The sequence below is a fragment of the Pezoporus occidentalis genome, unplaced genomic scaffold (genome assembly GCF_034315485.1).
Source record: "Pezoporus occidentalis ecotype Australia unplaced genomic scaffold, CSIRO_AGI_Poc_V1 ctg19, whole genome shotgun sequence".
In the NCBI taxonomy this organism is placed as follows: Eukaryota; Metazoa; Chordata; class Aves; order Psittaciformes; family Psittacidae; genus Pezoporus; species Pezoporus occidentalis.
This window is the reverse complement of record NW_026913748.1, coordinates 939,266-964,292: the sequence shown is the minus strand read 5'-3', so window position 1 is coordinate 964,292 and position 25,027 is coordinate 939,266. Positions and strand designations below refer to the sequence as shown.

Sequence of the window (25,027 nt, the reverse complement as noted above, 5' to 3'; positions counted from 1 at the left end):
AGAATACAGGTTGAAGTCTCTCCTGCAAGGATACATCATATCATACAACCATGTATCTGCTGGAGCGCTCCTGTATTTGTAGAGCAAGGGTGGCTGTCCACCTTGCATTTATGTCAAAACAGTGTACTAGGCCATTTCTAATTTACTTTTTAGCAAGTATTAATAATCCAGAACAGATTTTTGCCTTGAGGACTAACAACTAATGGAAATCACAGAGGTACAGTATTGCCAAATGCCTTGAAGTTAGCAGAAGCCACTCAAAATTTCTTGCTTTTTTTCTTAAAATCTCCACTCCTGGGGGGGGGGAAATCTCAGCTTTCATGATTTGAAATCCAAGTTAATTGTATCTCTATCATTTCCCATTAGACAAAGTCCCAAGATATGTTTTCAGAGCTCAAAAACCAAGTTAGAACTAAGTCCATTTCATGTAAGTCATGATTTTTGAATGTCAGGTGTTAGCAATGCAGATTGCAATTTACAACAGAGGCAATGGTGGATGCAGGAGGAGATTGCCCATCTCCCTGCCTGCCTTACCCACACTGCTGGATCTCAGCCTTGGCTCCCTCTCACAGGCTGTGAAGCAGCTACAGCCCCTTCCCCGTGTTATTCCAGTTATGGCATCCTGACTGAATATCTCCCACACTGCAGCGGCCCCACACCAGCAGGATCAAACCAACCAAACCAAACAGTACACTTCAGTCTTGCAGAGGTCACTGTGAAGAGAATTTGGTCCCACCCTCAAAGAGTTTAATGGCCTGGTCATTGGTAAAGAAAAGTTATGTTTTCACAGCTCCATGGGGAAAATTTCAATGGGGATGGATACTTTCTGGGAATGTTATGAGCTACTACTTCCCATGGTGTTCATATGTCCTTCTCTTTATTCATTACTAAATGCCCCTGCATATGGTTGCTAAAACTAAGTACAGCTGGGAAATCCATCTGCAGCTTGTTTTCATGGCTGCTGTCATTAAGTTTTGCTTCATCAGGAGACCCCACATTGTTAGCAGATGAAGAACAGTCAGCAGCACTATGGTGCCACTAATCAACATTAAGTGAGAACTTGGATGAAATCTCCCAAAACAAGGATTTACTTGCACTTTCCTGACACGAAAGGAAAAAAAAAAAGTGATGTGTCCTGTGTTCTTTTAACCCTTGCCATGGCCTAGTTCAGGGCTTCCTGAAGGAGAACACTTTTAGAAGCACAAGTAAAAACTCAGTGCCCAATTTCCACAAGGGATCAGGGGAGTCAGGAAGTTAACAAGATACGCCTTCAGCTGTGGTTTCCCAAAGTGAAGGCAAAGGCAGGTCTCTGGGTCAGTTTTACTGCCCAACAATCTGCTTCTCAGCTGAAGACAGTCCTTCCTTATCTTTTCCTTTACATCTGCTGGGGTATTCCTTGCATGATAAACTCACAGAGGCAAAAGAACCCACAGCTGGCTCCTGACAACAAACAGCTCCAGAGGGCAGCTGGCCCTGGAGCAGCCCCTGGTGTCCATCACTCTGCACTTCTGCTCCAACTCTGAAGTTTGGTATGAGGCATTATGCACAAGCTAGCCACAAAACACATGGACAAATCAAAAAGCATATGTGACAGTATCTGGCACTGCTCAAGCACCTAGCAAGAGGGCACTCCTCTCTTTAAACTTGTGTTGGTTTACTAGATCAAGGAGTCCTGCTTTCCTGGCCCTGGAAAGAGGAAAGGACAGACGAAGGACACAGATTTGAAGAAATGAGTTCAGGTGTAATTAAATTATTGTAGCTGTGCATACACATAATCTAATGAAAAAAAAAAAGTCTCTTGGTAGAGGTATGCCTGGCCTGTTCACCTATCACTGCAGACACTGCCTACACACCCCCCGGCCAAAGCAACTGCTCACTTCTCCCAATTTGGAAATAACCCAAAACACTGCAGAGCCAATTCTTTCCCAAGGGGCAAAAATATAAGAGTCACTTCAGCCTTTCTGTTGAATGAATTTTGCTCCTAAACAGAAGAAGAGCACAGTCACCTTTGCTGGCTCTGAAAGTGCGGGGTCTCATTTAGTCCAGCCTGTTACTCCCACCCAGTCCTCCTGTAGAACAGTAGCTTCCTTCCACTGAGCATTAACTTTGGGAGCAAGAGTACAACTCAGTGCAAACTGATGGGGCTGCTTTTGAGCTAGAGTCCTACCCACTGTAAGAAAATCACTGACTGCTGGACCTTGTACTGAAGTTTTGCTCTGTATTTGGGAAGGTCATTTCAGTGAAGATGGAAGGGTCCTCTCAGAGAATTGGTTGGGCAAACTTGTAACGCATACCAACCCAATGTTTTCCACATGCTACAGCTGACATGTCTTCTACTACTTGTAAGTAGCTCAGGAAAAGAACTAAGGAGAAGATTGATTTATTAAAAAATCCATGTGGAAAAAATTCAATCAGAACTGAGGGCTATCCTTTTACATATTGAAGTGTATAGTTCTGATATTTTTAATGATTAACTTAACTTTGGAAATGCAAACCTTGGGAAGGCAAAGTTTTTCTTTTTTTTCACTTTTTTTTCCTGCAAAATGGACTTTATTATTGTTGATGTTTTAAAAAGTGTTCTCAATTTCAATAGGCTTTTATCACTACAGAGGAAAATAAACATTCCCATTAAATGTAACACTTGGGTTAGCCCAGAGTGATCTGCTTTACGTTTTCAGTTTTGACAAGAAACCTGGAAGATTCCTGTCTTTTTTCTGACCTGGACTGATACTCTGTAACTCTTTGATGTGTCCCCCCCAAAGAGTGAATCAAAAAAGAAACATAATTCCACAATGACTATTCTGTATTCCTGATTTTAGGCGTGGTATTTTAACTATGTGTGATGTTCTATTTCAGACTAAGGTATTTATTCGTGTTTTGGTTTCCTACATAGCATCTTCTATAATAGCACAAGACAAATAAACAGCATATGGCTGCACCAAGCAGTGCCTCAGTGCAGAGCAGGTCCTATTAAAATGAAGTTGGTGTAAAGACTCTGCTGGTGGGTTTATGCTGTCTCTACAGCCACCCTCAAGCCTGCAATGAGGTCAGGGCTGTTGCCCAAGCAGAAACTGTAAGGCAGCTGTATGCACACTAAGACAGATAAAGAATATGGACAAGTAGGCTTTTCAACTGCAAAAATAATTGGGTTTGATAAGCAGAAAGTGAATCTTTACCACATCTTAATATACACACAGAACACCTAGTCTGGAAGCAAAGTAGATTCAGTTTTAACAATCTGCTTATTCCTGGGCATGACAGAGCTGCTGTTGCACTACAGCGCATGTCAGAGTGCAAGTCTGACCTTGTGGGCACTGCCTCTCTGCAGGGAAGGTGAAGGGACTGCAGTGATTGTGCTTACAACAGTGGCATAGGGCACCCTGAGTACAGAGAGGTCCAGGAGGAGAAGATTCACACAGACAGGCAAGGATTTGCAAAATAGAGGGTGGACAAGAGCCAGTGGTCAGAAGAGTTTAGGAGCCTGCTCAGGTCTGGTGTTTGAGGGATCTTCCTTAGTACCGCTTATTGTCATGTGTGAGACTGGGAAAGGACTCTCCTCCCACTCTAAGAGGATGCTGAACCCTTCCATAGGCATCATCTGGGTTTGTTTTCAGAGGTAGAAATGCTTTCAGCTTAAAGAGACATATATTCAACTTAAAAAGTCTTTCTTTAAACATGTGCCTGTCCTAGAAGCTACAACCCTTCTTCCATGCAGACTGCTTGCTCTTTTTGGACATTGTGCATTGGTCCAACACTGAAATGCATTAGAGAGAATATGAATCAAGAGTGAAAGTAAGAAAAAAGTTGATATACTCAAGTGCATTTTGAACATAATGCTAGTAGACGTAAGGAGCTGAGTACCTAGAGGAGATTCTTCAGGAAAAAGAAGCCTTCAAGCTACATAGGAAAAACAACAGTTGTCACTGTACCCACATACCTGCCTGCAGCTGAGACCTGAACAGAAAAAAAGGAGTCTGGGTCTTTGAGCAAAAAAGCAAACATGAGAGCATGAAGCTCCGTCAACTTCATGTGCAACCTGGAAGGGATGTTTGAGCAGGACAAACAAAATACATTGTAATTCCCTTGTGCTTGATGAGCTGCAAGTCCAGGCTGCAGCACAGCACAGATCCTTTTGGCTTCTGCTTCCCGCGGAGATCAAGCTGTGATGGGGGCTAATGTCTGGCCAAGTTTCACCCCAGCACAGAAGTAGGACGTGGACAGCAGGAGAACGTGGGAGGGAGGACCTGCTTGTGAACCTTGGGCAGGGACGTAAGAGTGATTGAACAGCTGTCTCAGAGCAACAGAATTTTTTTCTTCAGCTCTTAAACCAAAGAGAAGATGAACCTCCCTGGGTCCACACAGACACCTCCTTTACAGAAAGGCATCCTGGCTGCTGATGGTACCACAAGATCTATCCGTTCTTTCGGAATCCCCTCAGTTCTCTGTTTTAATCTGGATCTTGCTTCCAGACTCCGTTCCCTGTCTTGAGAGAGGATTTATTTTCAAGACTTTCATATTTACAGCTCTCGTAACCCTCCTTCTCCCCCCCTCATGTCCCAGAGTAGTTTTGTAGATCAGCTACAGAAAAGGCAAAATCCTCAAAGCCAGTGCCTGAGGTCCCTTAATTGCTCACAAGGATGAACTGGGGGGAGGACAGGGTTGAGCTCTTTGTCTGTGTTCTCTGCATTCCCACACGCAAGTGCCCACAGAGAACCCAGCAGCCTCAGCAAGGATCAGAGGGGCTCCAAACACACCACATATGGCCATCAGCACCAGTGGCCATGCAAGGTCTCTTCCTTCCTTCCTGGGGGTCGATGGCTACAGTGCCATGTCTGCTCCAGGGAACAGCCTGATCCTATTTTGCGGCTTCTGTGTTATGCTTTTTCCTACTTTATGTGGTTGTGTGAAGCAATGACTGCCTGAGCAGCTGTGCCCACATCTTCCTTTGCCGCCCTTCTGAGACAAAGCCGCTGCATTTCCACAGGCCAGCATCAAGCTGGCAACAGAATCCCTGGGGACAAGGCAAGGGGTGTCCTTGCCTGGAGAAGCCCACCCACAGAGAGTCTGAACTAACTCCTGTAGCTAATCTGCATCACACTGCTGACTTTATTAAGCAGGGAAAGGGTGCAAGAGAAAAAACCCTTTTGATGTCTCCCTCCTTGCTCCCACGCTTCACCTGCGTGGTGACCTGAGTGTCACCACCTTCCCTCTCTCTGCTGTGGATGACACTGAGTGCAAAGTCTGTGTCTCTGAGGCTCCATGGTTATGGACCACGTGGGAAAGAGTGGAGGTTCTTTTGGCCCTGCATGCTCATGAATCTTACACCACTGTGCACCGGGTGAGGTCTTTTGCACTGAGCAAGAGCAGCCTAATGGCTGCTGTGGTTTATACACCCCAACACTCATGAATTCACTGATGACAGCCCTGAGGAGCTGAAACTGCAGGTCAGGCTTGTACTATTAAATCCTTTTCTTCCAGCCACCTACCTATCTCCCTACTACACTGTAAACAGCATGCAGAACTGATATGAGAGCACCTATGCCAGGTCTCCTTTCAAGCCTTGGTGGTGGGGCAGACTGCAAGTTTGCAAGGAAAGAATTGGCTTCATTGGGGTGGCAAACCACCCAGACACCAGGGCAAACATCTCTGGCTGAGCCCCTTCCCCTCAGTTGCCATCAGTGTCATTGGGGAAAACTGTGACTCGGATGGTCTAGTTTAGGTACTGCTTTGGGGTGGGAAAAGTCGCATCCAAGAAGCAGCTACTTCTTCCTTTCCTATACTAGCTCTCCTGCATATTTTCCTTTAGACCTAACAGCAATTTGGTTAGTAGACAGCAATGTGTTTAACCAGAGAATATTAACAGCCTCCTTAATTCACTTACAGAGATGCACGCCACCAACACACAGACATTTTGCAGGACTGCTTTACAGTGGTCAGTTCACGGACTTAGACTAGCTGTGCTGTCATTGGTGTTCCCTTCATTTTAATGAATTAAATATGTCCTATAATTAGTTTTCATTTGTACTAATACCACACAAATCATTCATTTCCTAGTCAGTTCAGTTTACGAATGGAAAGTATGCAGGCCACAACTTTTTACAGTGTTCTACAGAAAGAGCTGTTTTCAGGCACAAGTAGTACATGATGATGTTCAAAGGAAATAAAAAGAAATCAAGAAATCACAAAACCAATAGAAGAGTGTATTTGCTTGGGAGCATAGAGTACACAGCTCTGTGTTGCAACACAACCTGAATTGCAAGAATTTCGTGCTTTTTAAACACCGTCCATGTCATCTGGAAAATATTTCTGCAATAATAAAAAGGCACACAATGTTCTGAAAGGTAAATGGCTCCTTGTTTCTCCAAAAGCTTTCCCAGTCAAGCAGTGCAAGTTGCTGCATCCCTTTTTGGTGTGAAAAAAGTGCTGTTGTTTTGATGCTGTTTTGTAGGTACCCAGTACTGCCTCCATAGAAGTACCACTGGTGGGAGATGGTGGGCTTATTTAGATCAGATTCACTGAAATGGAAAAGCGCTAAGAGGACAATAGCTGCTCCCATAGAAATACTTCATGCAACATGTACACTATGGGTCACACAGCTCACATGCAGGTTATACTTGCCTTTATATACATATACATACACATACACAAATGTCAATCTCAGATTATTGCCCAATTCACTTCTACTCTTACTCAAGCAGTTACAATGGACTATTTCCTTCTTAAATGGAGAAAATGCATTTTTTTCCATCCTCACGTCAGTTAAGGTAGAGGTTTTAATTTAAACATTTGAGATCTCCTGAAGGAAAATACTTACCTCAAATGTGCGCAAAACTTTAGCCAATGCTCCAACTTCTTCTTTCAGAGAGAAAATCAAAGATATCACACCATTTTTATATGAGGACTCTTCAATGTACATAGATTCCTGAAAGAAAAGAGAGCAAACAAACAAAGTTTTACATTCACCGTAGGAGTCAGTTTTGCTTTGCTCTGTTTCCTTTTTGCACAGCATCAGCAACAGAAAGAGGGTATAAAGTTGCTTTAAGTGGAAATCAAGGCAATTGTTGCTGCCAGAAGTAGAGTAGCTTTGGGGCTGCTCTAATTTATGATGGTAGAGACAAAAAAAAAAACCCCTTCTTTCAAACTAGGAGCCATGTGGGAGCAAAGTAGTCAAAAAGGACATGAAAATAATATCATCTCTGCCTTGCTTCACCTCTCAAATGTATCAAAACCAAGGATGACTTCAAACATTACTGTACTTTGGCTTCAGCTGCAGTGCAAAGACCTTCCCTCGGGCTTTTTTTCCATTAACACTCAGGATTAAGCAGAAGGATGGAGATGAGCTCTGTGCACAGATGCGGACCATGATCTATGTTTCCCTTCAGTTCTGCTTGTACCCTTCCAGGCAGCATCAGGAGATGTGGTATTCACAAGAGGGGTATGGAAAGTGATTTAAAACCAAAACAACAACAACAAACAAGCAAAAAGAATAGGCAAAAATGTTGGAGCAAATGTTTAGATATTTCCTAAATTCCACAGTGAGTAGAGACTCGGGGCAAGACATGTTTTCATTTATGCTTTTTCTCTTTCTTGTACTGATTTTCTCTGCAAATTCCAAAGGCAATTTCTACTATTCCCAAGCAATGCGAATGTTTGTTTTAATTATTTTCATGGTTCTCATTACCAGAATGCCTTGATATTTCTCACTACATGTGTTTCTTTTCACAAAAGCCCTATAAAGTAGGAAGGAGCTATTTCATCACTTCAGAAACAGGAAACTGAGTCCTGGAGTGGGCCCAGATGTTGAGAATTATCTGGGTACCTGACATGGCAGGTAAGTGCCTGGTAAGATTTCTAGAATAGCTTAATTTTCCTGAAGACAGTAAATTGGATGCACAACCAATACAAATGTTTGGAAGTCACATTAATACCCTATTTGTTGGAGGTGGGGGTGTTGTGCTAACAACTACTGGCCTAGGGCAAATTGCCCCTGGTTGGTATTTCAAAGACCCCACTGGACAACTGCAACAAACACAGGTCGTGGACCAAAACTTGACTCAAGGCATCCACTCATTTTTTCTTTATGCATTTGAAGTTCTGTATTTTCACTCAAAGCCTGTCTTTATGATAGCTATTGCTTAATTTAAAATATAAATCAGAGTATAATGAATCTCAGTTCCCAAATACTGTCCTTAGAAAAGACAGTCTTTGTAGCAGACAAATTAACAACCAAATCCAGCTGCCCTGAAGCCATACAGTTCTTGGTGGGACTACATTTTCTGAAGCAGAAAAATAAGGAATTGTCTTCTTTTGTAAAGTAGATAATTACTGATTATTCAGGCTGTCTGTGAGGCTGCTGCTTACCTGAGAATTCACTGTCAGAGACTGGCAACAGATTTTTCTATCTGGCTTTATTTCCAGAGGCTGCAAAGGTTATCCAAATGTTTTCTACCTTTATGGGAAACACCTAGTGGGAACTGTAGTAGAAATACTGGTTTTATGCACCAAAGGGAAGATTGTCATCTGTTCAACTGTGATGTTTCCCACAGCATTCCAGTGTCTCCTGGGTCCTCACACAGACAGGGAGTTGGCCCAGCTCTTACATGATGGGAACCAAGAGGAAAAGCAGCCAGGAGCAACGTGGCAGCTGGCTAATGAAACCCATTTACACCTCAAGCAATTTCATTGTAAGGGAAAATGAGGACAGGAGTCTGTCAAAAGGCAAACCAAATGAGGGCCTCAGAAATTTTATGATAGTGTAACCAAAATGCATCTGAAATGCCATCTATGTGTTGCTTTGACTTTCTGTTTTCTCACCACAGCCAAAACTGATCTTAAGGACAGAACTGTGTCTGCCCAATGGACTGAATTTGGTTTTCATGGTCTGCACCGGAATTGTTCTAAAAACATTGCAGTTATGTATTTAAAATACTCTTGCCAATACATGAAGTGAGGATCAACTTCTATGGCATGTTGACATGAATCTGTGTGACGAAGAAAGAATTTGTGGTTTAGACACCTGCAGGAGATATAACGGAAGGTTCAAGTCCTGCAAGGTAATTCTGATGTTACTTTATACCATGAGATGACCCAAAAATGCCTTAAAAATCTTCTTTCCAACCCAGATAGATTTTCATTGGTCACTAGCCTTGATGATCAGGCTCTTTCAATCTGTTGTCACTCATTTTCCCACTCTTGTAAATCAATTTAAGCTGATGCTTAAATTAAGACACATTGCAGTAGGAAGAAGGCACTAATCATGCAAGAGTGATACTTGCTTAACATCTTGCACATCTGTATATGCACTCACTTCACTTGAAAGTCTTTGTACAAATGTTAGTTCCAGCATAAGTCGGTCCAGAGAGATGACAGCTTTCATTAGAAGGGGAAAAAAAGAGTAAAATGATTGTTTTCCTGGTACCCAGTTGTTATCAATAGAAATGGAGGCAGTATATAACAGTACACACTGGGGACAACATACGTTGACACATAAACTGGAGGTAATAAACACCAGTGTACACACAGGCACTCACATTCATTGGTGAGCTTTTTGTAGTACCTATGCATAGTTTTAACTGTTGATCACAGTTTATCCATTCTCAATTCTAATTTATTCCTTTTCAACATATAGAGAGGAATTGCAACTCTGGGGGTAGTTCTACTTGTCTAGTACAATCTCAAAGACAGGTGATGTGCAGATGTAAGGATGTGTTTACCTGAGCACAATGTAAATCTGTATTTTTTTAGTTAACCACTTCACAAGTAGATTGATATTGCCTTTCCAACACGTGCAGTATTGGAGGTCAATAACACAGACTTGTCAGCCTTCCAATCCATCTCTGAGCTGGTGAGATAAAGCCACTCAGAGTGAATTCCAACACTATTAAAGCCTGAGGAAATTTTCCTTGAAGTTCAAAGAAAATGATATTCCTAAGTTACTTCTGGAAATGAAACTAGTTCCCAAATCAGTTTTCTTAGGGCATTTAGATGCTCAGCTCCACTAGATGTCATTGGGATGCTCAGCTCCACTAGATGTCATTGGGACCAAGCAGTTACGCAACTTGGTAAAAGAGTAAGGTGGGACCCTAGAGAGCTGTTGTTAGAGTTCAGCCGTAGGACACCAAGTAGTACAAAAAAAAAGCTCCCTTGGCGGCTCTGCTCTTTAAAAAGCTCATATAAATTAAAGCCCTTTTTTGCACGTCTTCTGCAGCTTGTCTCTGGCTTCAGCAGCATTGCATAGGATACATACACACAGAATTTGATCTTAATAATTAACCATGCTGGCCTCAGGTTACATCACTTGCCCTTGTATTAACTGTACTGCCTGTAATCGAAAGGCATGGGCTTCAGGACTTTCCCGTATTTCCCAAAAGCAGAGAGATCAAAGTCAGTCAGTAAACATAAAAAAAAAAAGGGTTGTCAGAGTCCCAGAATTTAACAAATATCTCCACTAGAAGAGCAGGTAACTTCAGCTGCTTTCCTTTAACAGAAGAAGACAGCTTTCTTTCATCACACAGGTTTAAGACCCCTAAATTAGTTGTTGGTCTTTTCTGCTGCTTCTCCTTCCCTTAGCCATATATGCAAGGATGCTGTTGCAATGCTCATTTTCATTCTCACTGCACTTTTGTGAGCACAATTAACAACAGACAAACATGGGGACTGCCAAAAGGAAAACAGTGGCAACCAGGCACCGCAAAGCATCAGGACAGCAGCATTATTTCCTCCTACCTAGGGTCACACTGCCTCTCAGAGAGTGGGGGACAAGATTTGCAAGCAAGCAGGGGGGGAGGCAGGAGGAAGGCAGCCACGGCCCCCCCTACAAAGAGCAGGCACACAGACCCCACCACTTACCTGGAAAGGGTCACCATTCATTTTGCAGTGCTGTGTGTCCATGTGGCAGAGGCAGTGGTGCCCACTCAGAGAGGCCCCTTTGTCGCTGCAGGTGAAGCCTTCTGACCTTACTATAGTGGCCAGAGCTCTGTGCAAAGGTATTTAAAGTGGAGCAAGCAAGGCAAAGCCACCCCTTTCCCCCTCCTCTCCCCAGCTCCCTCCTCTGGACACGGTGCCAAGGGGGCGTTCTCCCTGCACGCCCCCCACCCACCCACCCCTGGCACATCAGCAAGCTGCCAGGCTTGCTCACCGGCCAGCCCCTGTGAGTTCCACCCCAGTGCATAGCAGCTCTCCAGCATGTCGTTTCTATCTGTGCCCAATGCAGACGAGCGGCATGCTTTGAATTAACAGCCGTCCTCCTGATCAACATCAGATGCTGTTTTCGGTTTTTCATGTCAACACATCGCCTTTGGTTCAACCTCTCCCCCCCGCCCTCCCCGGTCCATTCCCACTGCTGCATGTGTGTTCAGCTTCAGGTGGATTCCCATCATGGCTTACTCCACGTGAGCAGAGATCAGATGTTCCCCAGGATCTGCTCTTTGAATGACAAACATGAGCAAGGGTGGGCTGTGGCACACTGCAGCAGCTGAGGGATTTGTCCTTTCAGGATGCCTCCAAGAGGTCAGAAAGCAGGAGACATTGCTCCACACATCAGATACTGGAAAGAGAAACCCAGTATAAAGGAAGTGTGAGACAGGAGTTAGCTGCATGAACTTCACACTGAGTTATGAGTATGGACATGGAGAGAGGGAAAAAGGTAAAGGAAGAAAAGGAGCAGGGAAAACTAGGTAGAGATACAGGACAGAAGGATGCAGAAAAAATGTAGATGTATGCATGCTTGTATATAGTGTCAGCCATAGAGAGCTACAAGGGGAACTGGGAGAGGGGCATAAATGACTTCAGAAAAGGTTGGTAAAGGATTGGAGCCCAGATTTGGTTTAGAAAGAGTCACCAAAGGGGTTGAGAGAATAATGCAAAGTCGGGGACCAATACTGGAGGGCATGTGGGAAAAAAAGAGAACAAACAAAACCAACTGACTGTCAAGTATCTATCTTGCTATTCGGGATGGTGAAGTCTGTACCAAGACAAACTATGCCAGTGCAGGTAATCTTGCTATATTTTTACAGTTATTTTAGCTTTGAGGGAACCCCTACTGCATGCACCAGTGGAAACTCAGATTGGTGAGTACCAACAAACACCATGAATTACTGGTACTTAGAAAACCCAATAGCTACTAAACCTGATCAGCCTTACAGTAGAGAAACTGAGTGGAGCCACTTTGAGGAATCTCAGTCTGAACCCGTGTTGAACCGCATGGCTGTGGAGTCAGAATCCAGCCCACTGAAATTACTGACTGTATAACATACACCTGAAGTAACTCAGTGTTCTGGGCACACTTACCTTTTTTTTGGAAGAGCTGCTTGTTTATGCATCCTGTGGCTGCACACAGGGGTAGAAAGTTAACTTTCTGAGTGATCAGCAAGCCTGTGGCGTGGGCTGGCAGGTTGAGGCAGGCAGCCCAAAGAGATACACACAGAGCATACTGGGCCCTGCTGACATTGTGGCATCAGGTAGGGGGAAGGCAAAGTGGAGCATAGAGGAAAGCAAGGCTAACCTAAATAATTGCTAGCAGTGTAAACACTACTGGCTTTGAACTGCTCAGCGAATGAATTCTCTATGGTAGGCAGCATTTTGTGCCCTATGCTTGTGCAGCACCAGGCACAGTCCTACCCAGGATAGGGATATTGAAGGCCACCTTGCAAAAAAAAAAACAGTGAGATGAGGATGGTGACAACACTGATGTTGGTGGTCCCTGTGCAGGACATGACAATCTCTAGCAACTGTTCTTGTCTACTTCCCCACACACAAGGCCTTGCTACCTGGTATATTTTTCAACTAGATTAAAAAAACACTAGATGTATGTCCTATGGCTGGCCAAAGTAACTGCGACATCCAAAGTCATAAACTGCTTCCTCTGTCATTTGTTTGTGCCTTCCTCTTTGCTTCTCTTTCCCTTCTCTTCTCACTAATCTTTGATCTGTCTCTTTTCTTTCTCTGTGACTTGCATTTAGTCTTATTTTCCTTGCTTTCATCCGTTTTCTTATGTATGTTCACTCTAGCCTGACGGTAATGGCAAGGCAAAGTGAAACACTGGGTAAGCAAAATACTGCTCATGCCAAATCCTCGTAATTATCTGTTTGGCATCCTCCTACCCGTTTTTATTATTTATGTTGCAAGCTTATCTCTTACTCCTACTGCAAAGTTGTGTGTGTGTATGCATACCCAGTGCCACTACAGTATGAACACACAATTGCATCAGCACTGGTTACCTTGGACCATTTCAGAGTCCAAACTGCCCGAGCTTCCCTGTGCTTTTTGAAGTACGTTGAGCATACCAAGCATGGGCTCATCCCCCTCAGTGACATTTCTAGCTGGGATTTCCCGCTTGGGTTTCAAATTCCCCGTGTGTCTGGTTCCGTGGCCCCTGACTGAGCACCTGAGCTTTGGTTCTAGTAGTCCTGCTCTGGGCTTTTGATGTAGCACTGTGCAACCCTGCTTCTTTAAACTATATGCAGATACACACGAATGTCCCACATTGTCTCTATCTAAAACTCTTTTGCCCTCATAAACACACACTTTCTTGGAGCACACACACATGCACCCACCACACACACAGAAACCCTGGCTCTGCTGCTAAGCCACAATTAAGAGGGCTCTTTGCACTGAAATTTGGCGGGTTCCCCTGGCCAGCATGATGCAAGTTCAAAGGGCCACGGACTTTGGTTGCTTTTCAGACTGCTCTATCCCGCCTCTGCCTTTAGCCAGTATTTGCAGAGCAGCAGCTCCCCGCAGCTGCACTCTGTTTTGGGCAGGGGCGTCCCTTCCCGTGTAAGGACACTGGGACCACCCTTGTCTCGCAGCTCCCTGCCTTCCCAGCTTGCTCAAGATGTCCCAGTCCCTTTGAGGGAGCAGTGAGCAATGGATGGGGGCTTTGTTAGTAAGACCAGAAGCTCAAAAAAAAAATCCTAAATGAGGATTCAGTGAGTATCTACAGGGATACTCGCTGTGTACGCTACGTGTGTGTATATGGTGAGGGGCAGTCTGCCTTAGCAATACTGTGCATGCATTTACCAGAGGTCTTCAAGCTCTCCTTTACGTGCCAGACAGGCTGCATTTCCCCACACTCCGGTGCACATCGTGGCTGCCACACCGCCCAGGCAGGACCCTTCTCCTTGCAAAGCCGAGCTCCTGAAACCTCCCGCAGCCCGCTCCTAAACGCTTTTTGGCTGCACTTCATCCATCCACCTCCCCGCAGGATTCACCCCCCACACCCCCCTCCTCCCGTGTCCGGCAGGTGGCACTGTGTCCCCACTGCAGCGGCCGCCGAACGCGGGAGCGGGCCGAGTTGGGGAGCGTGGACGGACACCGTGCCGTGCCCGCCGCCTGCCCTCGGGGAACGGGGGCTGTTCACCTCCCAGGCATCACCCAAACCCCGCTCCCACCCTCCTGCCCTGCCCTGCGCTGCCCTGCCAGAGGGCTGCAGCCTCGGAGGCGCCGGGAAAAACACACACACACCCCCCCCCCAGCCTACAAAATTTCTGTCTCCAAATCGTGGCGATGGGGGGAGCAGCGCGGTGTGATTTATCCCCCGGGGCTGTGATGGACGCGGGACGCGTGGCCGCACAATGGGGCCACCCGGCGGGGCCGGCGGTCGAAGGGCCCCGCTCCGGGAGCTCGAAGGGACGGGGGCACCGGACCTGGCGGGAGCGGCGGAGGGGCTAGCGGGCCGGGCCGGGGCTGAGGCTGGAGATGGGACTGGGGGCGGAGGGGGAGCAACTGCCGCCGCTCCTGCTTTTCTTGTTTTCTTTTTTCCTTTTTTCTTTCTTCTTTTTCTTTTCTTTTTTTTTTTTTTTTAGTTTTTTGCAGCCCTATATGCAAACTGTCACTTCAGGTTAGCACAAGACCTGCTGTAGCTCATTAGCATGAGCTGTATCTAATATGCTTAAAACCTCTAATTATTTATTATGCCCTAATTGGCAGCCCAAGAAATGTCTGCAAAGCGATGAGTGTTCATCCCAAAGACGCCTCTCGAGAGGAATTCAGCAGTGTCCCTGGTCAAACGTCATTTTTAATTCTTCATTAGGGCACAGGCTTTATTCCTCTTGTAGACGGTACAACACTAAGAAAATTCGTACAACTTGCTGCCCCGAGAACTAAACTGCCTCCGCCCTGGGCAGGGTGGACAACAATTACTCACCAAGACGGTTTCATGCTCAAAGTCCTTCTTTCTCTGAAGGGCCGCTTAGCAAGAGATGCTAAAGTTTGTCAAGTATGCAAAAGTGCAGGCAGATGCCCCTTGAAAATTGCTTACCCGAAGAAAAGGAGGGAAATAGCTTTTCTTCCTGCCTTCTGAAAGTAGCAAAGTTCTGAAAATTATATTCACATAGAAACCGTTTCAAAATAAGTTTACTTCTCTGGGGTTGCCCCCCACCTCCTAATTGCCTTTTCTTTTTTTTTCCTTCCAAGTCCGTATTATGTTTCTTCGGGTTGCGCCAACTATTTATTTATCTTTATTCTTTCCCTCCTTCTTTTCATTCATTATTCTCTCTCTCTTTTTTTCTTTTACCCCATTTTTCCCCCCTTCCTTGTGTGTGTGGCTTCTCGGTCTGATCTGTAGCTTGTTACCACCCACTGCACGCTCTCTCCTGCAGCCGAGGTGTTTCTATACAAACTTCAGCGTCCAGTTGTCATATTAATTATTACACTGAGTAATGACTGAAATAGTCAAAATAAGGGGAGACTCAAGAGAGCTTTTTCTTGCTGCTCAAAGATTCAGCAAAGAAGCCTTGCAACAAAGCACTAATTGGTCCCCAGAAATACTCTGACAAGGCATGGAAGATAGGTTTCATAAAGCCCAGCAATTGTGAAGGGGGAAAAGATCCTTGAATAGACCCCACGCTTCTTTTCTAAACTCTCTTGCTGAGCAAAAAATGGACTGCTTCTTGAATACTGGACTGATCTTGAATGCTATACCCAGCAGAGAAAAAAATGCACCATTTATTGTAAGTTTTTTTTCCAGCTATTCATGTGTTCTATGTGGAGAATAAGCTGGTTTTGTTTACCATGAAAGACCTTTTACTTTATTTTCACTCTTGGGGGGGAAGCTGAAAAAGGGAGGGGGAGGGCGAGGGGAGGGAGAGAAACACATGTGCCCAAATCCAGACGAGCTGCCTACTGTAACAAAATGGAGTGTAACAAATCCTACAGAAGTCCCGAATGTATCGATTCTTTGAAGATCTATATAGATTAACGACTTTCGTTCTGCTTTTCCAAGACGGCATTTAATCATAACGTAAATGGTCTTTAAAAAAGAAAAGGGGCAGGGGGAGGGGGAGGAGAAGATGGGGGGGGGGGGAATATACCAAAGTTTTTTTTTACATATTTTTTTTTAAAGCAAGGACTTCAAAGGACCTCACAAGCGTGGTTACAATTTAGGCGCACAAAAAAAGCCACTATAAAATAATGACAGTTCAAGATTTCCTTAAAAATAAAAGGGGGCGGGGAAAGGGGAAGAAAGAAAAAAAGCCCAATGAAAAGGGCAAAAGCTATTTATCATTATGTTAGAATTAAGAATTTCAAAGTGCAGGTGCAGGACTGTGCATAGGAGTGGGTGGAAGCGGGGAACCTTGAAACAATATTTATTATCTATAAACCTGGCAGCCCCAACCCCCTTACCCTCCACAGAGAGCAGCCAGGGGAGCTGCCAGCATTGGCATCACCTCAACCACGGCAAGGGGAACGTTTGCTCACCAGTGGCAGTGGATCATAGAAACGTAGAATTACAGAATGGTTTGGGTTGGAAGGGACCTTGAAACTCATCCAGTTCCAAATCGCTGCCATGGGCAGGGACACCTTCCACAAGACCAGGTTGCTCAAAGCCCCATCCAACCTGACCTTGAGTACTATCAGGGATGGGGCAGCCACAGCTTCTCTGGGCAACCTGTGACAGTGTCTCACCACCCTCAAAGAACTTCTTCCTAGTATCTAACCTAAATCTACTGTCTTTCAGTCTAAAGCCATCACCCCTTGTCCTGTTACTACATGACCTTCCTTGTTAAAAATCCCTCTCCAGGTTTCTCGTAGGCCCCCTTTAGGTACTGGAAGGCTGCTCTAAGGTCTCCCCTGAACCTTGTCTTCTCCAGGCTGAACAACCCCAACTCTCTCAGCTTCTCTCCATAGAAGTGCTCCAGCCCTCGGAGCAACTTCATGACCCTTCTTCTCTGGACTCACTCAAGCAGATCCATGTCCTTCTGGTGTTGGGGGACAACGAGCTGAATGCAGTACCGCAGGTGGGGTAAGGCAGGGAGGTGCTGAGAAAAGGGAGGAAAAGGCTCTGTCCTTCCACCTTGCCTCCACCCCGGGCCTGGACAATGGCAGGGACAGAGCCACAGAGACAAAATGATATGCGAGTTACGTTCAGAGACCTCTGGGATTCCCATTTTTTGCCTTTTTAAGAACCCTCTGAGACTCCAGAAGCCCAGAAACTCCAGCCTCACTCTGCCATTTCAGGAAGAAAAGGGGGGAATTTTCTTATGTGGTGTTTCCATGACAGTTCTGGTAGTGGGCTGCTCCATACATCTATGTATGTCTTTCTAAACACGTATACAGTTTACCTGGCTGCAATTATTTTGCTATCTATCTCTTCCCAAGGCCTTGGGGTTTCAGGCTGGTTCATTGTCATTTTCTCACTCCAGCAATGTCACAACGCAGAGCTGATGCAACAGAGCAACAGCTATTTCCAGTGCAGAGAATGCTGTTGTCAGGTAAGGTGTGTTGAACAAACCAACCAGACGACTTGGAATTGAAGAGCAAGAGCTCTCTATACAGAAAATAAAAATTAATGTTTTATCTCGCTTAGGACTGGCTGTTCTGCCCGAGACAGATGAAAATCATTTCACACATTTCACATTTCACATGCAATGTAGGCTAAAAATCAGACAGAAACTCAGTGACCAGTGAAGAGGGCCCTGAAATAAATACATCAGAGGTTAGACCATACAGAACTGCTTTACTTTTTCATTGCACATGTGCATTAAAAGCTGCCATGTTAAAAACTACTACAAGACTATTCAGCAGGTGCACATTAAGGTTCTGCCATGCAACACCGCTGCTTATCACAGTTTTAACTCACGTGCCCAGCCAAGGCGAGAGAAGCAGTGGCAGATGAGAAGGGATCTCCACAGCTCCTGTCTGCTGTAATCGAGGCCAGCAGCAAAACAGGGTTTAATTTTGCACTAATTTCCACTGAAACCTGAACAGGGACTGCGCAGGTCCACTCCTTCCATGCTTTAGAGCTGGTGTGAATGCCAGGGATGAATGCCACTTGCCAGGGACTTCCTAAAGCCATAATCTCACCTGTGGCAAGACTGTCATACCATAACTCTGCATTTTTTTAGGGACTTAGGGGTCACACACATCTGCGTTTCCAGAGTGAGGAGGTGCAGAGAGAAGTGGAGATGAGGCAGAGTTGAAGGCAGAAAATGTTGTTAAGGCTTGCAGAGATACGAGCCTATGTGAAAGGCAGGAGGGCAGGGAGAGAAAGCTGGAGTCCCCACTGCTGCTCATGACAAGAGCAGGACCACCAGCATGGCCGCAGGCTGGTCCTGGCCATGTCCTCCCGCAGGGTTGGTCTGACCACCAAATCACACCAGCCCGAAGCTCTGAGCACCTCAGCACTTCTCTTCCGTGCTCAGAAAGGCGGTGGCCTGCTTCCACTTTGCAAGGTGCCATGTGAGGTATAGTGAGGGCTCTGTGAGCTCCTTGGGACCAGTTAGGGGACTGCGTGGCCTGGGAAATGGGCTCTGGTAGCGAGGGAAGTGCTGACTCCTCATCTGCTTGCTCTGCTTAGCATACCCAGACTTCACGCTGCCCTCTGCGACAAACTTCCCTCCCCAAGCCCACTGCCGGTGGCAGTTCTGTGGTATTTGGACCTTCTGAGTACTGTCCACTTTGGTAGCACCCAAGAGGGGGTTATTTTGGAAAAAAAAAATAAATAAATAAAATTTTCACCTAAAACGTGGTCAAGCATTGGCACAGGCTGCCCAGGGAAGTGGTGGTTACCATCCCTAGAGGTGCTGTAAAAGACGTGTAGATATGGCACTTAGGGACATGGTGTAGTGGTGGTCTTGTCAGCGCTGGGGTAACGGTTGGACTCCATGATCTTAAAGGTCTTTTCCAACCTAAACAATTCTATGATTCTTTCTGTCCAACGAGGCGCGTCCCTTGGCACTCAGCATTTCAAGAGCTAACTAAGGGAGACCTCTCCGCAGGCTACGCACGCTCCTTCCCTGGCCAGCACTCCTCCCGGCACCCGCGCCTGTTCGCCCGCCGTTGTTCCCCAGACGGCAGAGCCATCGGGGCTCAAGCACACGGCCCCGGCCGCTGTGAGGGGCGCAGTCCCCGGGCGGCGGGACGCGGTCACTCGTTAAGCGAACTAAGCGGCACCGGGCACCCGGGTGCTTCCCAGGGACGAGCCCAAAACCCGTGCGCGGAGAAGTTCCCCGTGCCGGCGCTGGCAGGGGCGCTCCTCCCGCGGGCATCTCCCGCACCGCGGCTCTCCCCTCCAAACCACGTGCCGATGAGGTTACCCGCACCCCGAGCCGCAGCAGCGCACCCCCGACTCGAGGGGCAGCGCGAGGACACGGCAGCCAAACGCTCTGCACCCCCGACCCCCCCCATTTTCCTCCCCCCCCCCCCCCCACCGGGGCAGGGCTCCCCCTTTCTCCCGCACACCCCTCCCCGCCACCCCGCAGCCCCCCCGCGGCGCCCCACGCGCGCCGCCTCCCGCCGCCGCCGCCGCCTCCCCGCGCGGCTCCCCGGCGCGGGTGTTTGCTCAGGGCCGGGAGCGCGGCACGCGCCGGGCGCACGCACTTGCGACAACAAACCCGCGAGGGGCGGCGGGGCGGGGGAGCGGGCACCGCGGAGAAAGCAGCGCGGAGGGGGCGGGGGGAGGCGGGGCCGTGCGGCGGCCAGCGCGTGTGCGACGGGGGCCGCGGGGAGGGGGGGGGTGTTCCGTGTGTGTTCCGTGTGTGTGTGTGTGTGTGTGTGTGTGTGTGTGTGTTGTGTGTGCGTGTCGTGGTCCGCCTTCTCTCCCCCCGCCCCGCAACGAAAAGGCGGCCGGTAAAGCCGGGGAGCGTGGAAGGCGCAAGGTGCAGTGTGTGTGTGTGTGTGTGTGTGTGTGAGCGCGGGGGGAGCGGCAGGGGGAGAGTGCCTGCGTGTGTGTGTGTGTGTGTGTGTGTGTATGGGGGGGGAGCCCCGTCCGCCCCTTATAAGAGACACAATCCCCAGCCACTTTTTTGCAAAAGGGGCTTTGCAAAGCAGGCTGCGCACACGCGAGCGACACGAGCCTCCCCGCGGCCGCCGCACGGAGGGCGAAAGGGAGGGGGGCGGGCAGAGCCGTCCCCGCCGGGCTCCGCCGCCCGCTCCCGCCGGCCGCCGTTGCGCCTTCCCCCGCCGCCTGTTCTGTTATTTTATTTATATTTTTTTTAATATAAATAATTCCTTTTCCTCCTTTGAATTTTTCCCGGCCGTGGGAGCACGGGGATCGGCTGCCGCTCGGTCGCCCCCGCGCCCATGGCCAGCGGCAGCCCCGCTAGGATGGCCAGCGGCGCCGGGCAGCCGCCCTTCCTGCAGCCGGCCTGCTTCTTCGCCGCGGCGGTAGCCGCCGCCGCCGCCGCCTCCGCCGCCCCGCCGGGGCCGCCCCCGGGGGCACCGCCACCGCCGCCGCCGCAGCTGAGCCCGGCGGGCGGGCAGCCGTCGCCGGGCGGGAAGCCGTCGGCGCCGCGGGCCGCCAAGCGGCAGCGCTCGGCCTCGCCGGAGTTGATGCGCTGCAAGCGGCGGCTCAACTTCAGCGGGTTCGGGTACAGCCTGCCGCAGCAGCAGCCGGCGGCCGTGGCGCGGCGCAACGAGCGGGAGCGCAACCGCGTGAAGCTAGTGAACCTGGGCTTCGCCACGCTGCGGGAGCACGTCCCCAACGGCGCCGCCAACAAGAAGATGAGCAAAGTGGAGACGCTCCGCTCCGCCGTCGAGTACATCCGCGCCCTGCAGCAGCTGCTCGACGAGCACGACGCCGTCAGCGCCGCCTTCCAGGCCGGCGTCCTCTCACCCACCATCTCGCCCAGCTACTCCCACGACATGAACTCCATGGCGGGCTCCCCCGTCTCCTCCTACTCCTCCGACGAGGGCTCCTACGACCCGCTCAGCCCCGAGGAGCAGGAGCTGCTCGACTTCACCAGCTGGTTCTGAAACGCGGCAGGTGGGTCCGCGCCCCGGGAGGGACGGGGGAGGCCAGGGGAACGGGGAGGACGCGGGGAGATACGGGGGATGCACCTGCCGGGCAGGGTGGGGGGATGCCCGGTACTTACAAGCGGCTTCGGCAGCCCGGCGCTGCGCTGGTCCCGGCGCGGCTCTGACCTCCTCTCTTTTTTGTTGTTACAGGACAGTTGCAAAAGGGAAAAAAACCCGATATATATTACACAGAGAAAGACACAAATCCACCCAGAGAAAGAACCTGTTGCATTTTCCTCTTCCCCACCGTCGGAGGGCGGTGCGGGCACGTCTCTCGCTCGGCGGGCGGGCACAACCGGGTCGGTGTGGCTGCTCTGCCCCGGTCCCCGGGCACCGGCCGGGCTTTAGCCATGGGCTGCGCCCCGGTGGAGAGGGGGTCCCGCGGGGGAGCCGGGTGGCGGGGACGGTCGCTGCTCTCCTCGGCCGGCGAAGGAGCTCTGCCACTCCCGCAAAGGGAGGGAACTCCCCCTCCGCGGCCGGCCGCGGCCCTGCAGAGACCGGCGCTCATCACTCTGTGGACAAAGTTAGTTCCCCAATGTTTGTGGAGGTGTTGAAATTAAGCTATGCTGTACTCAAAGAAGCCCTGTGCGCCCCCGACCCCACCCCCCCCTCCCCGTTCTCCGCACCTCTCCTTCCCCTCTCTCCGACCTTTCCCTCTCGTTTCCATCATAGAATGCTTCCAATCTTTTTTTCTTTTTTGTGAATTTTTTTATTATAAGAAAATCTATTTGTATCTATCCTAACCCGTTTGGGGATATATTAAGCTATTTTTGTACATAAGAGAGAGAGAGATTTATAGAGGTTTTGTACAAATGGTTTAAAATGTGTATATCTTGATACTTTTTTTAATATGTAATGCTTATTACCTCTTCATGTTTAGACTTGTAGTTGACGTTACCTTACAACTGGCATTTTTTGTATGTGGTTTTGTAAAGGACTTGGATTTCCTCCAGATGTACTTTAGCACCAACGTGTCTTACTTTATAGAAACTTTGTTAATGTATTAATAATGTTATTAAACAATGTTCAAAGTGAACAAAGTTTATGCAGCTATTGTCCAAACGCAAAATGGTAGCCATTTGTTTGTATATGCTGCCTTTTGGGAAAAAAAAAAAATACACAAACGACCCCTATTGCCACTGCCTTTTCTTACTGTTTTATTACAAACTGACAAAGGTCCTGTATAACCCTGTTTTATACAAACTAGTTTCGTAATAAAACTTTTTTTAATGAAAATGATCGGCTGCCTGCTGCATGCAATTTTTACTTATTTCTTTCTGCCATTGACAACGATGAATGTAAGGACAAAATGTTCAGTGATGTTGTGCCAGAGCTAAGTTGCGTATGAAGTGCTTGTATCTGATGGATGTAACATATATATATATATATATATATATATATATATATATCTTTATATAAATATGCAAAGATCCAGCGGTATCACCATTGTTTTCTTGCCCTTCTGTGTTGCAAATGCTGTACCCAAAGCAAAAGGCGAGGTGATTAATGATTGTATTGTCCCTCCTGAAATCACTGCACATTAAAGAATTCCACCCCCCAAAAAAAAAAACCAGGTCCCAAAAAAAAAGAGGGCGCTCCATCCCGCAATTCGGCAGCGTGCCCCCGTCCTCCGCGGCTCGGAACCCACAGGGCAGAAAAACACGGGGGGGAAGGAAGGTACACGGGAGGGAGGAAGGCACAAGGGCCACCGCGGTGCCTCGGCAAAGAGAGTGGCCGGGTAAATAAATCCGTCGGGGGATGGGGGGAGGGGGGGAATGATGGGAAGCGAGAAGCGAAGTGGAATGAAATGAAATAAATAAATAAAGTAGTAGAACTGGGTGGCAGCTTAGAGACACTGGTCTTTCTAAGCTTGTTATTCTACTCAAATAGCGTGATCTGCCTGTAAAAGTACCCAATTACCAAGACTCAAAAAAGAAATTGGACTCTCCTCCTCTCTCCCCCCCCCCCCCCCCCCGCCCGTTTTTTTTTTTTTTTTTGGCTAGCCTGCTTGTTGTCAGTTAGCAAGGACGTGACCAGAATTCTCCTTCTCCTTTTCGCCTGGCCCCTGCATCACTTGCAAATTCAGTTTGCGTGCACTAAGCCAAGCGGAAAGCAAAGCGCAAAATGCATCTTAAAAAAGAGAGAGAGAGAAAAAACCCCAACAAAGAGCGGGGAGAACCAGTGTGTTGCACGGAGTTAAAAAAAACCCAGCCCGCTCAGCTCCAAATGGGCCGTCGGGTTGCGAGGGATGCGCTATTTCTAAAAAAGAAAAACAGGAGGGAAAAACTTTGGAGCACCCCGGGATCTTCCCGGTGTGTACGTACGTGCAGCTATATGTGTGCACACACGCATAAGCAGCCGTGGCCATACATACGTGTGCATATCAATGCACAGGTCCTTTCTGAGTTGCTTTAAAAATAGACACACTTTTGCCCCTTCGCCTCCTCCCCCCGCGCCCTGAAATGATCAAATGATCAATATGTGATTTAATGCGGGGTGGGGGGGGGGGGGGGGGGGGGTGTAGGGGACGACGACGACCGGGAGGCGCACAGGGGATGGGACACGCTGGGGTCACGAAATCCCTCATTACTTCAGCAGCACAAACACTCATTGTTTTAACCGCTAGTGGAACTAATGTTTAGTTATGAAAATAATAACCGTTATGTGCCTCCGTCCGCTCTCCCTTTTACAGCATCTCCCTTTTTTATTTACCCACTTTTGCAAGTGCGCAGATAAGGTATGCAAAAGAAAAGTGCAGCCAGTAATTTATAGCTATGAATATAACATTAGGATAATGTTTCATTCTGTTACAAAGGCGAAATTTCCTTGTGTAGACAGGTGTTCTTTTTTGCTCACTACTGAATAGTAAATATCCAGACTCATTAAACTAAAGGCAAAGTTACGCTGTTGTTCGCTACAATGTATAAGGCAGGCTCAGAAATTCACCACCTCCTCCCTCCCTCTTCCCTTCAGCCCCCTCCCGAAAGAAAGGAAGAAAGAAAACACACACACACAGACACACACTCGCACAATTTTCCTGAAGATAGGGAAAGGGCAAAGCAGGATTGGGGTAAATCTCATTACATCTGCTCTAATCGCTTAGCAACACAAAGCCTTTTCTTGTATGAGCGCGGAGAGCCTTTCAGCGCGCCCTGACAGACAGTATTCAGTCAGCATTAGTAAACTCCATAAATCAGGGACTTCTTTGGGCGCAGGATAAGTTTTAGAGCTACTCAGGGATAGGGGGGTGGGGGGTGGGAGGGAGGCGGGACAAGCGGGAGGGGGTGCAGATGGAGGTTACTGGGCCACGGATTTATTAATTTGTTTACCTATTATGTATTTATCGTAACGCTGGAAAAGCGTCCCGTTAATAAGCGCCTCTTCCCCAGTGTCCGTGTCTCCCCCTCCAGCTCCCAAATCAAGACCCTCTGGCAGCGATGGGAAAGCACTGCTAGACCCCCACCACGGCGGCGTTTGGCCGCGGAGGTGAGCAGCGCTGCCCACCCTAACCCAAACCCCAGTCGGGGGACGGGACCGTCCCCTCGGCGTGAGTTTCTACCCTCGCCCCCATTCCCGCTCCAGCCGCTGACCCTCCCCACGGGACCCTCCGATGACCAAACTTCGCCAGCGAGTGGGACCAGCGCTGGCTCCGCGAAGCCGCCGCTCCCCACAACCCTCCGCGCTCAGGTGAGAGCGGCGGGGGTACCCCGGAGATCATCCCTGGGGAGAGGCGCCCAGCCCCGCAACACCGTTTTTTTCCCCTGCTTAAAAACTTTTTTTCCTCTCTTTTTCC

The 25,027-nt window shown here is 48.2% G+C and overlaps 2 protein-coding genes across 2 annotated transcripts in view; one reads left to right on the top strand and one right to left on the bottom strand.

Annotated features, from left to right (window-relative positions):
- The window catches only part of PAH (phenylalanine hydroxylase), a 38,820-nt gene extending 27,789 nt beyond the window's left edge, over window positions 1-11,031 (bottom strand). The window contains exons 1-2 of the mRNA XM_062616352.1: window positions 10,849-11,031; window positions 6,815-6,922 (exon numbers count right to left, since the gene is read on the bottom strand). Of these exons, the coding sequence (XP_062472336.1) occupies window positions 6,815-6,922; window positions 10,849-10,890 (150 nt within the window). The 5' untranslated portion in view covers window positions 10,891-11,031. The remainder of the gene's footprint in view (window positions 1-6,814; window positions 6,923-10,848) is intronic.
- Window positions 11,032-20,014: 8,983 nt separating this feature from the next.
- On the top strand, window positions 20,015-21,522 carry ASCL1 (achaete-scute family bHLH transcription factor 1). The gene is made up of 2 exons (XM_062616351.1): window positions 20,015-21,202; window positions 21,385-21,522. The coding sequence occupies exon 1, from the start codon at window positions 20,521-20,523 to the stop codon at window positions 21,190-21,192; it is 672 nt and encodes a 223-aa protein (XP_062472335.1). The 5' UTR covers window positions 20,015-20,520; the 3' UTR covers window positions 21,193-21,202; window positions 21,385-21,522.
- Window positions 21,523-25,027: the final 3,505 nt, after the last annotated feature.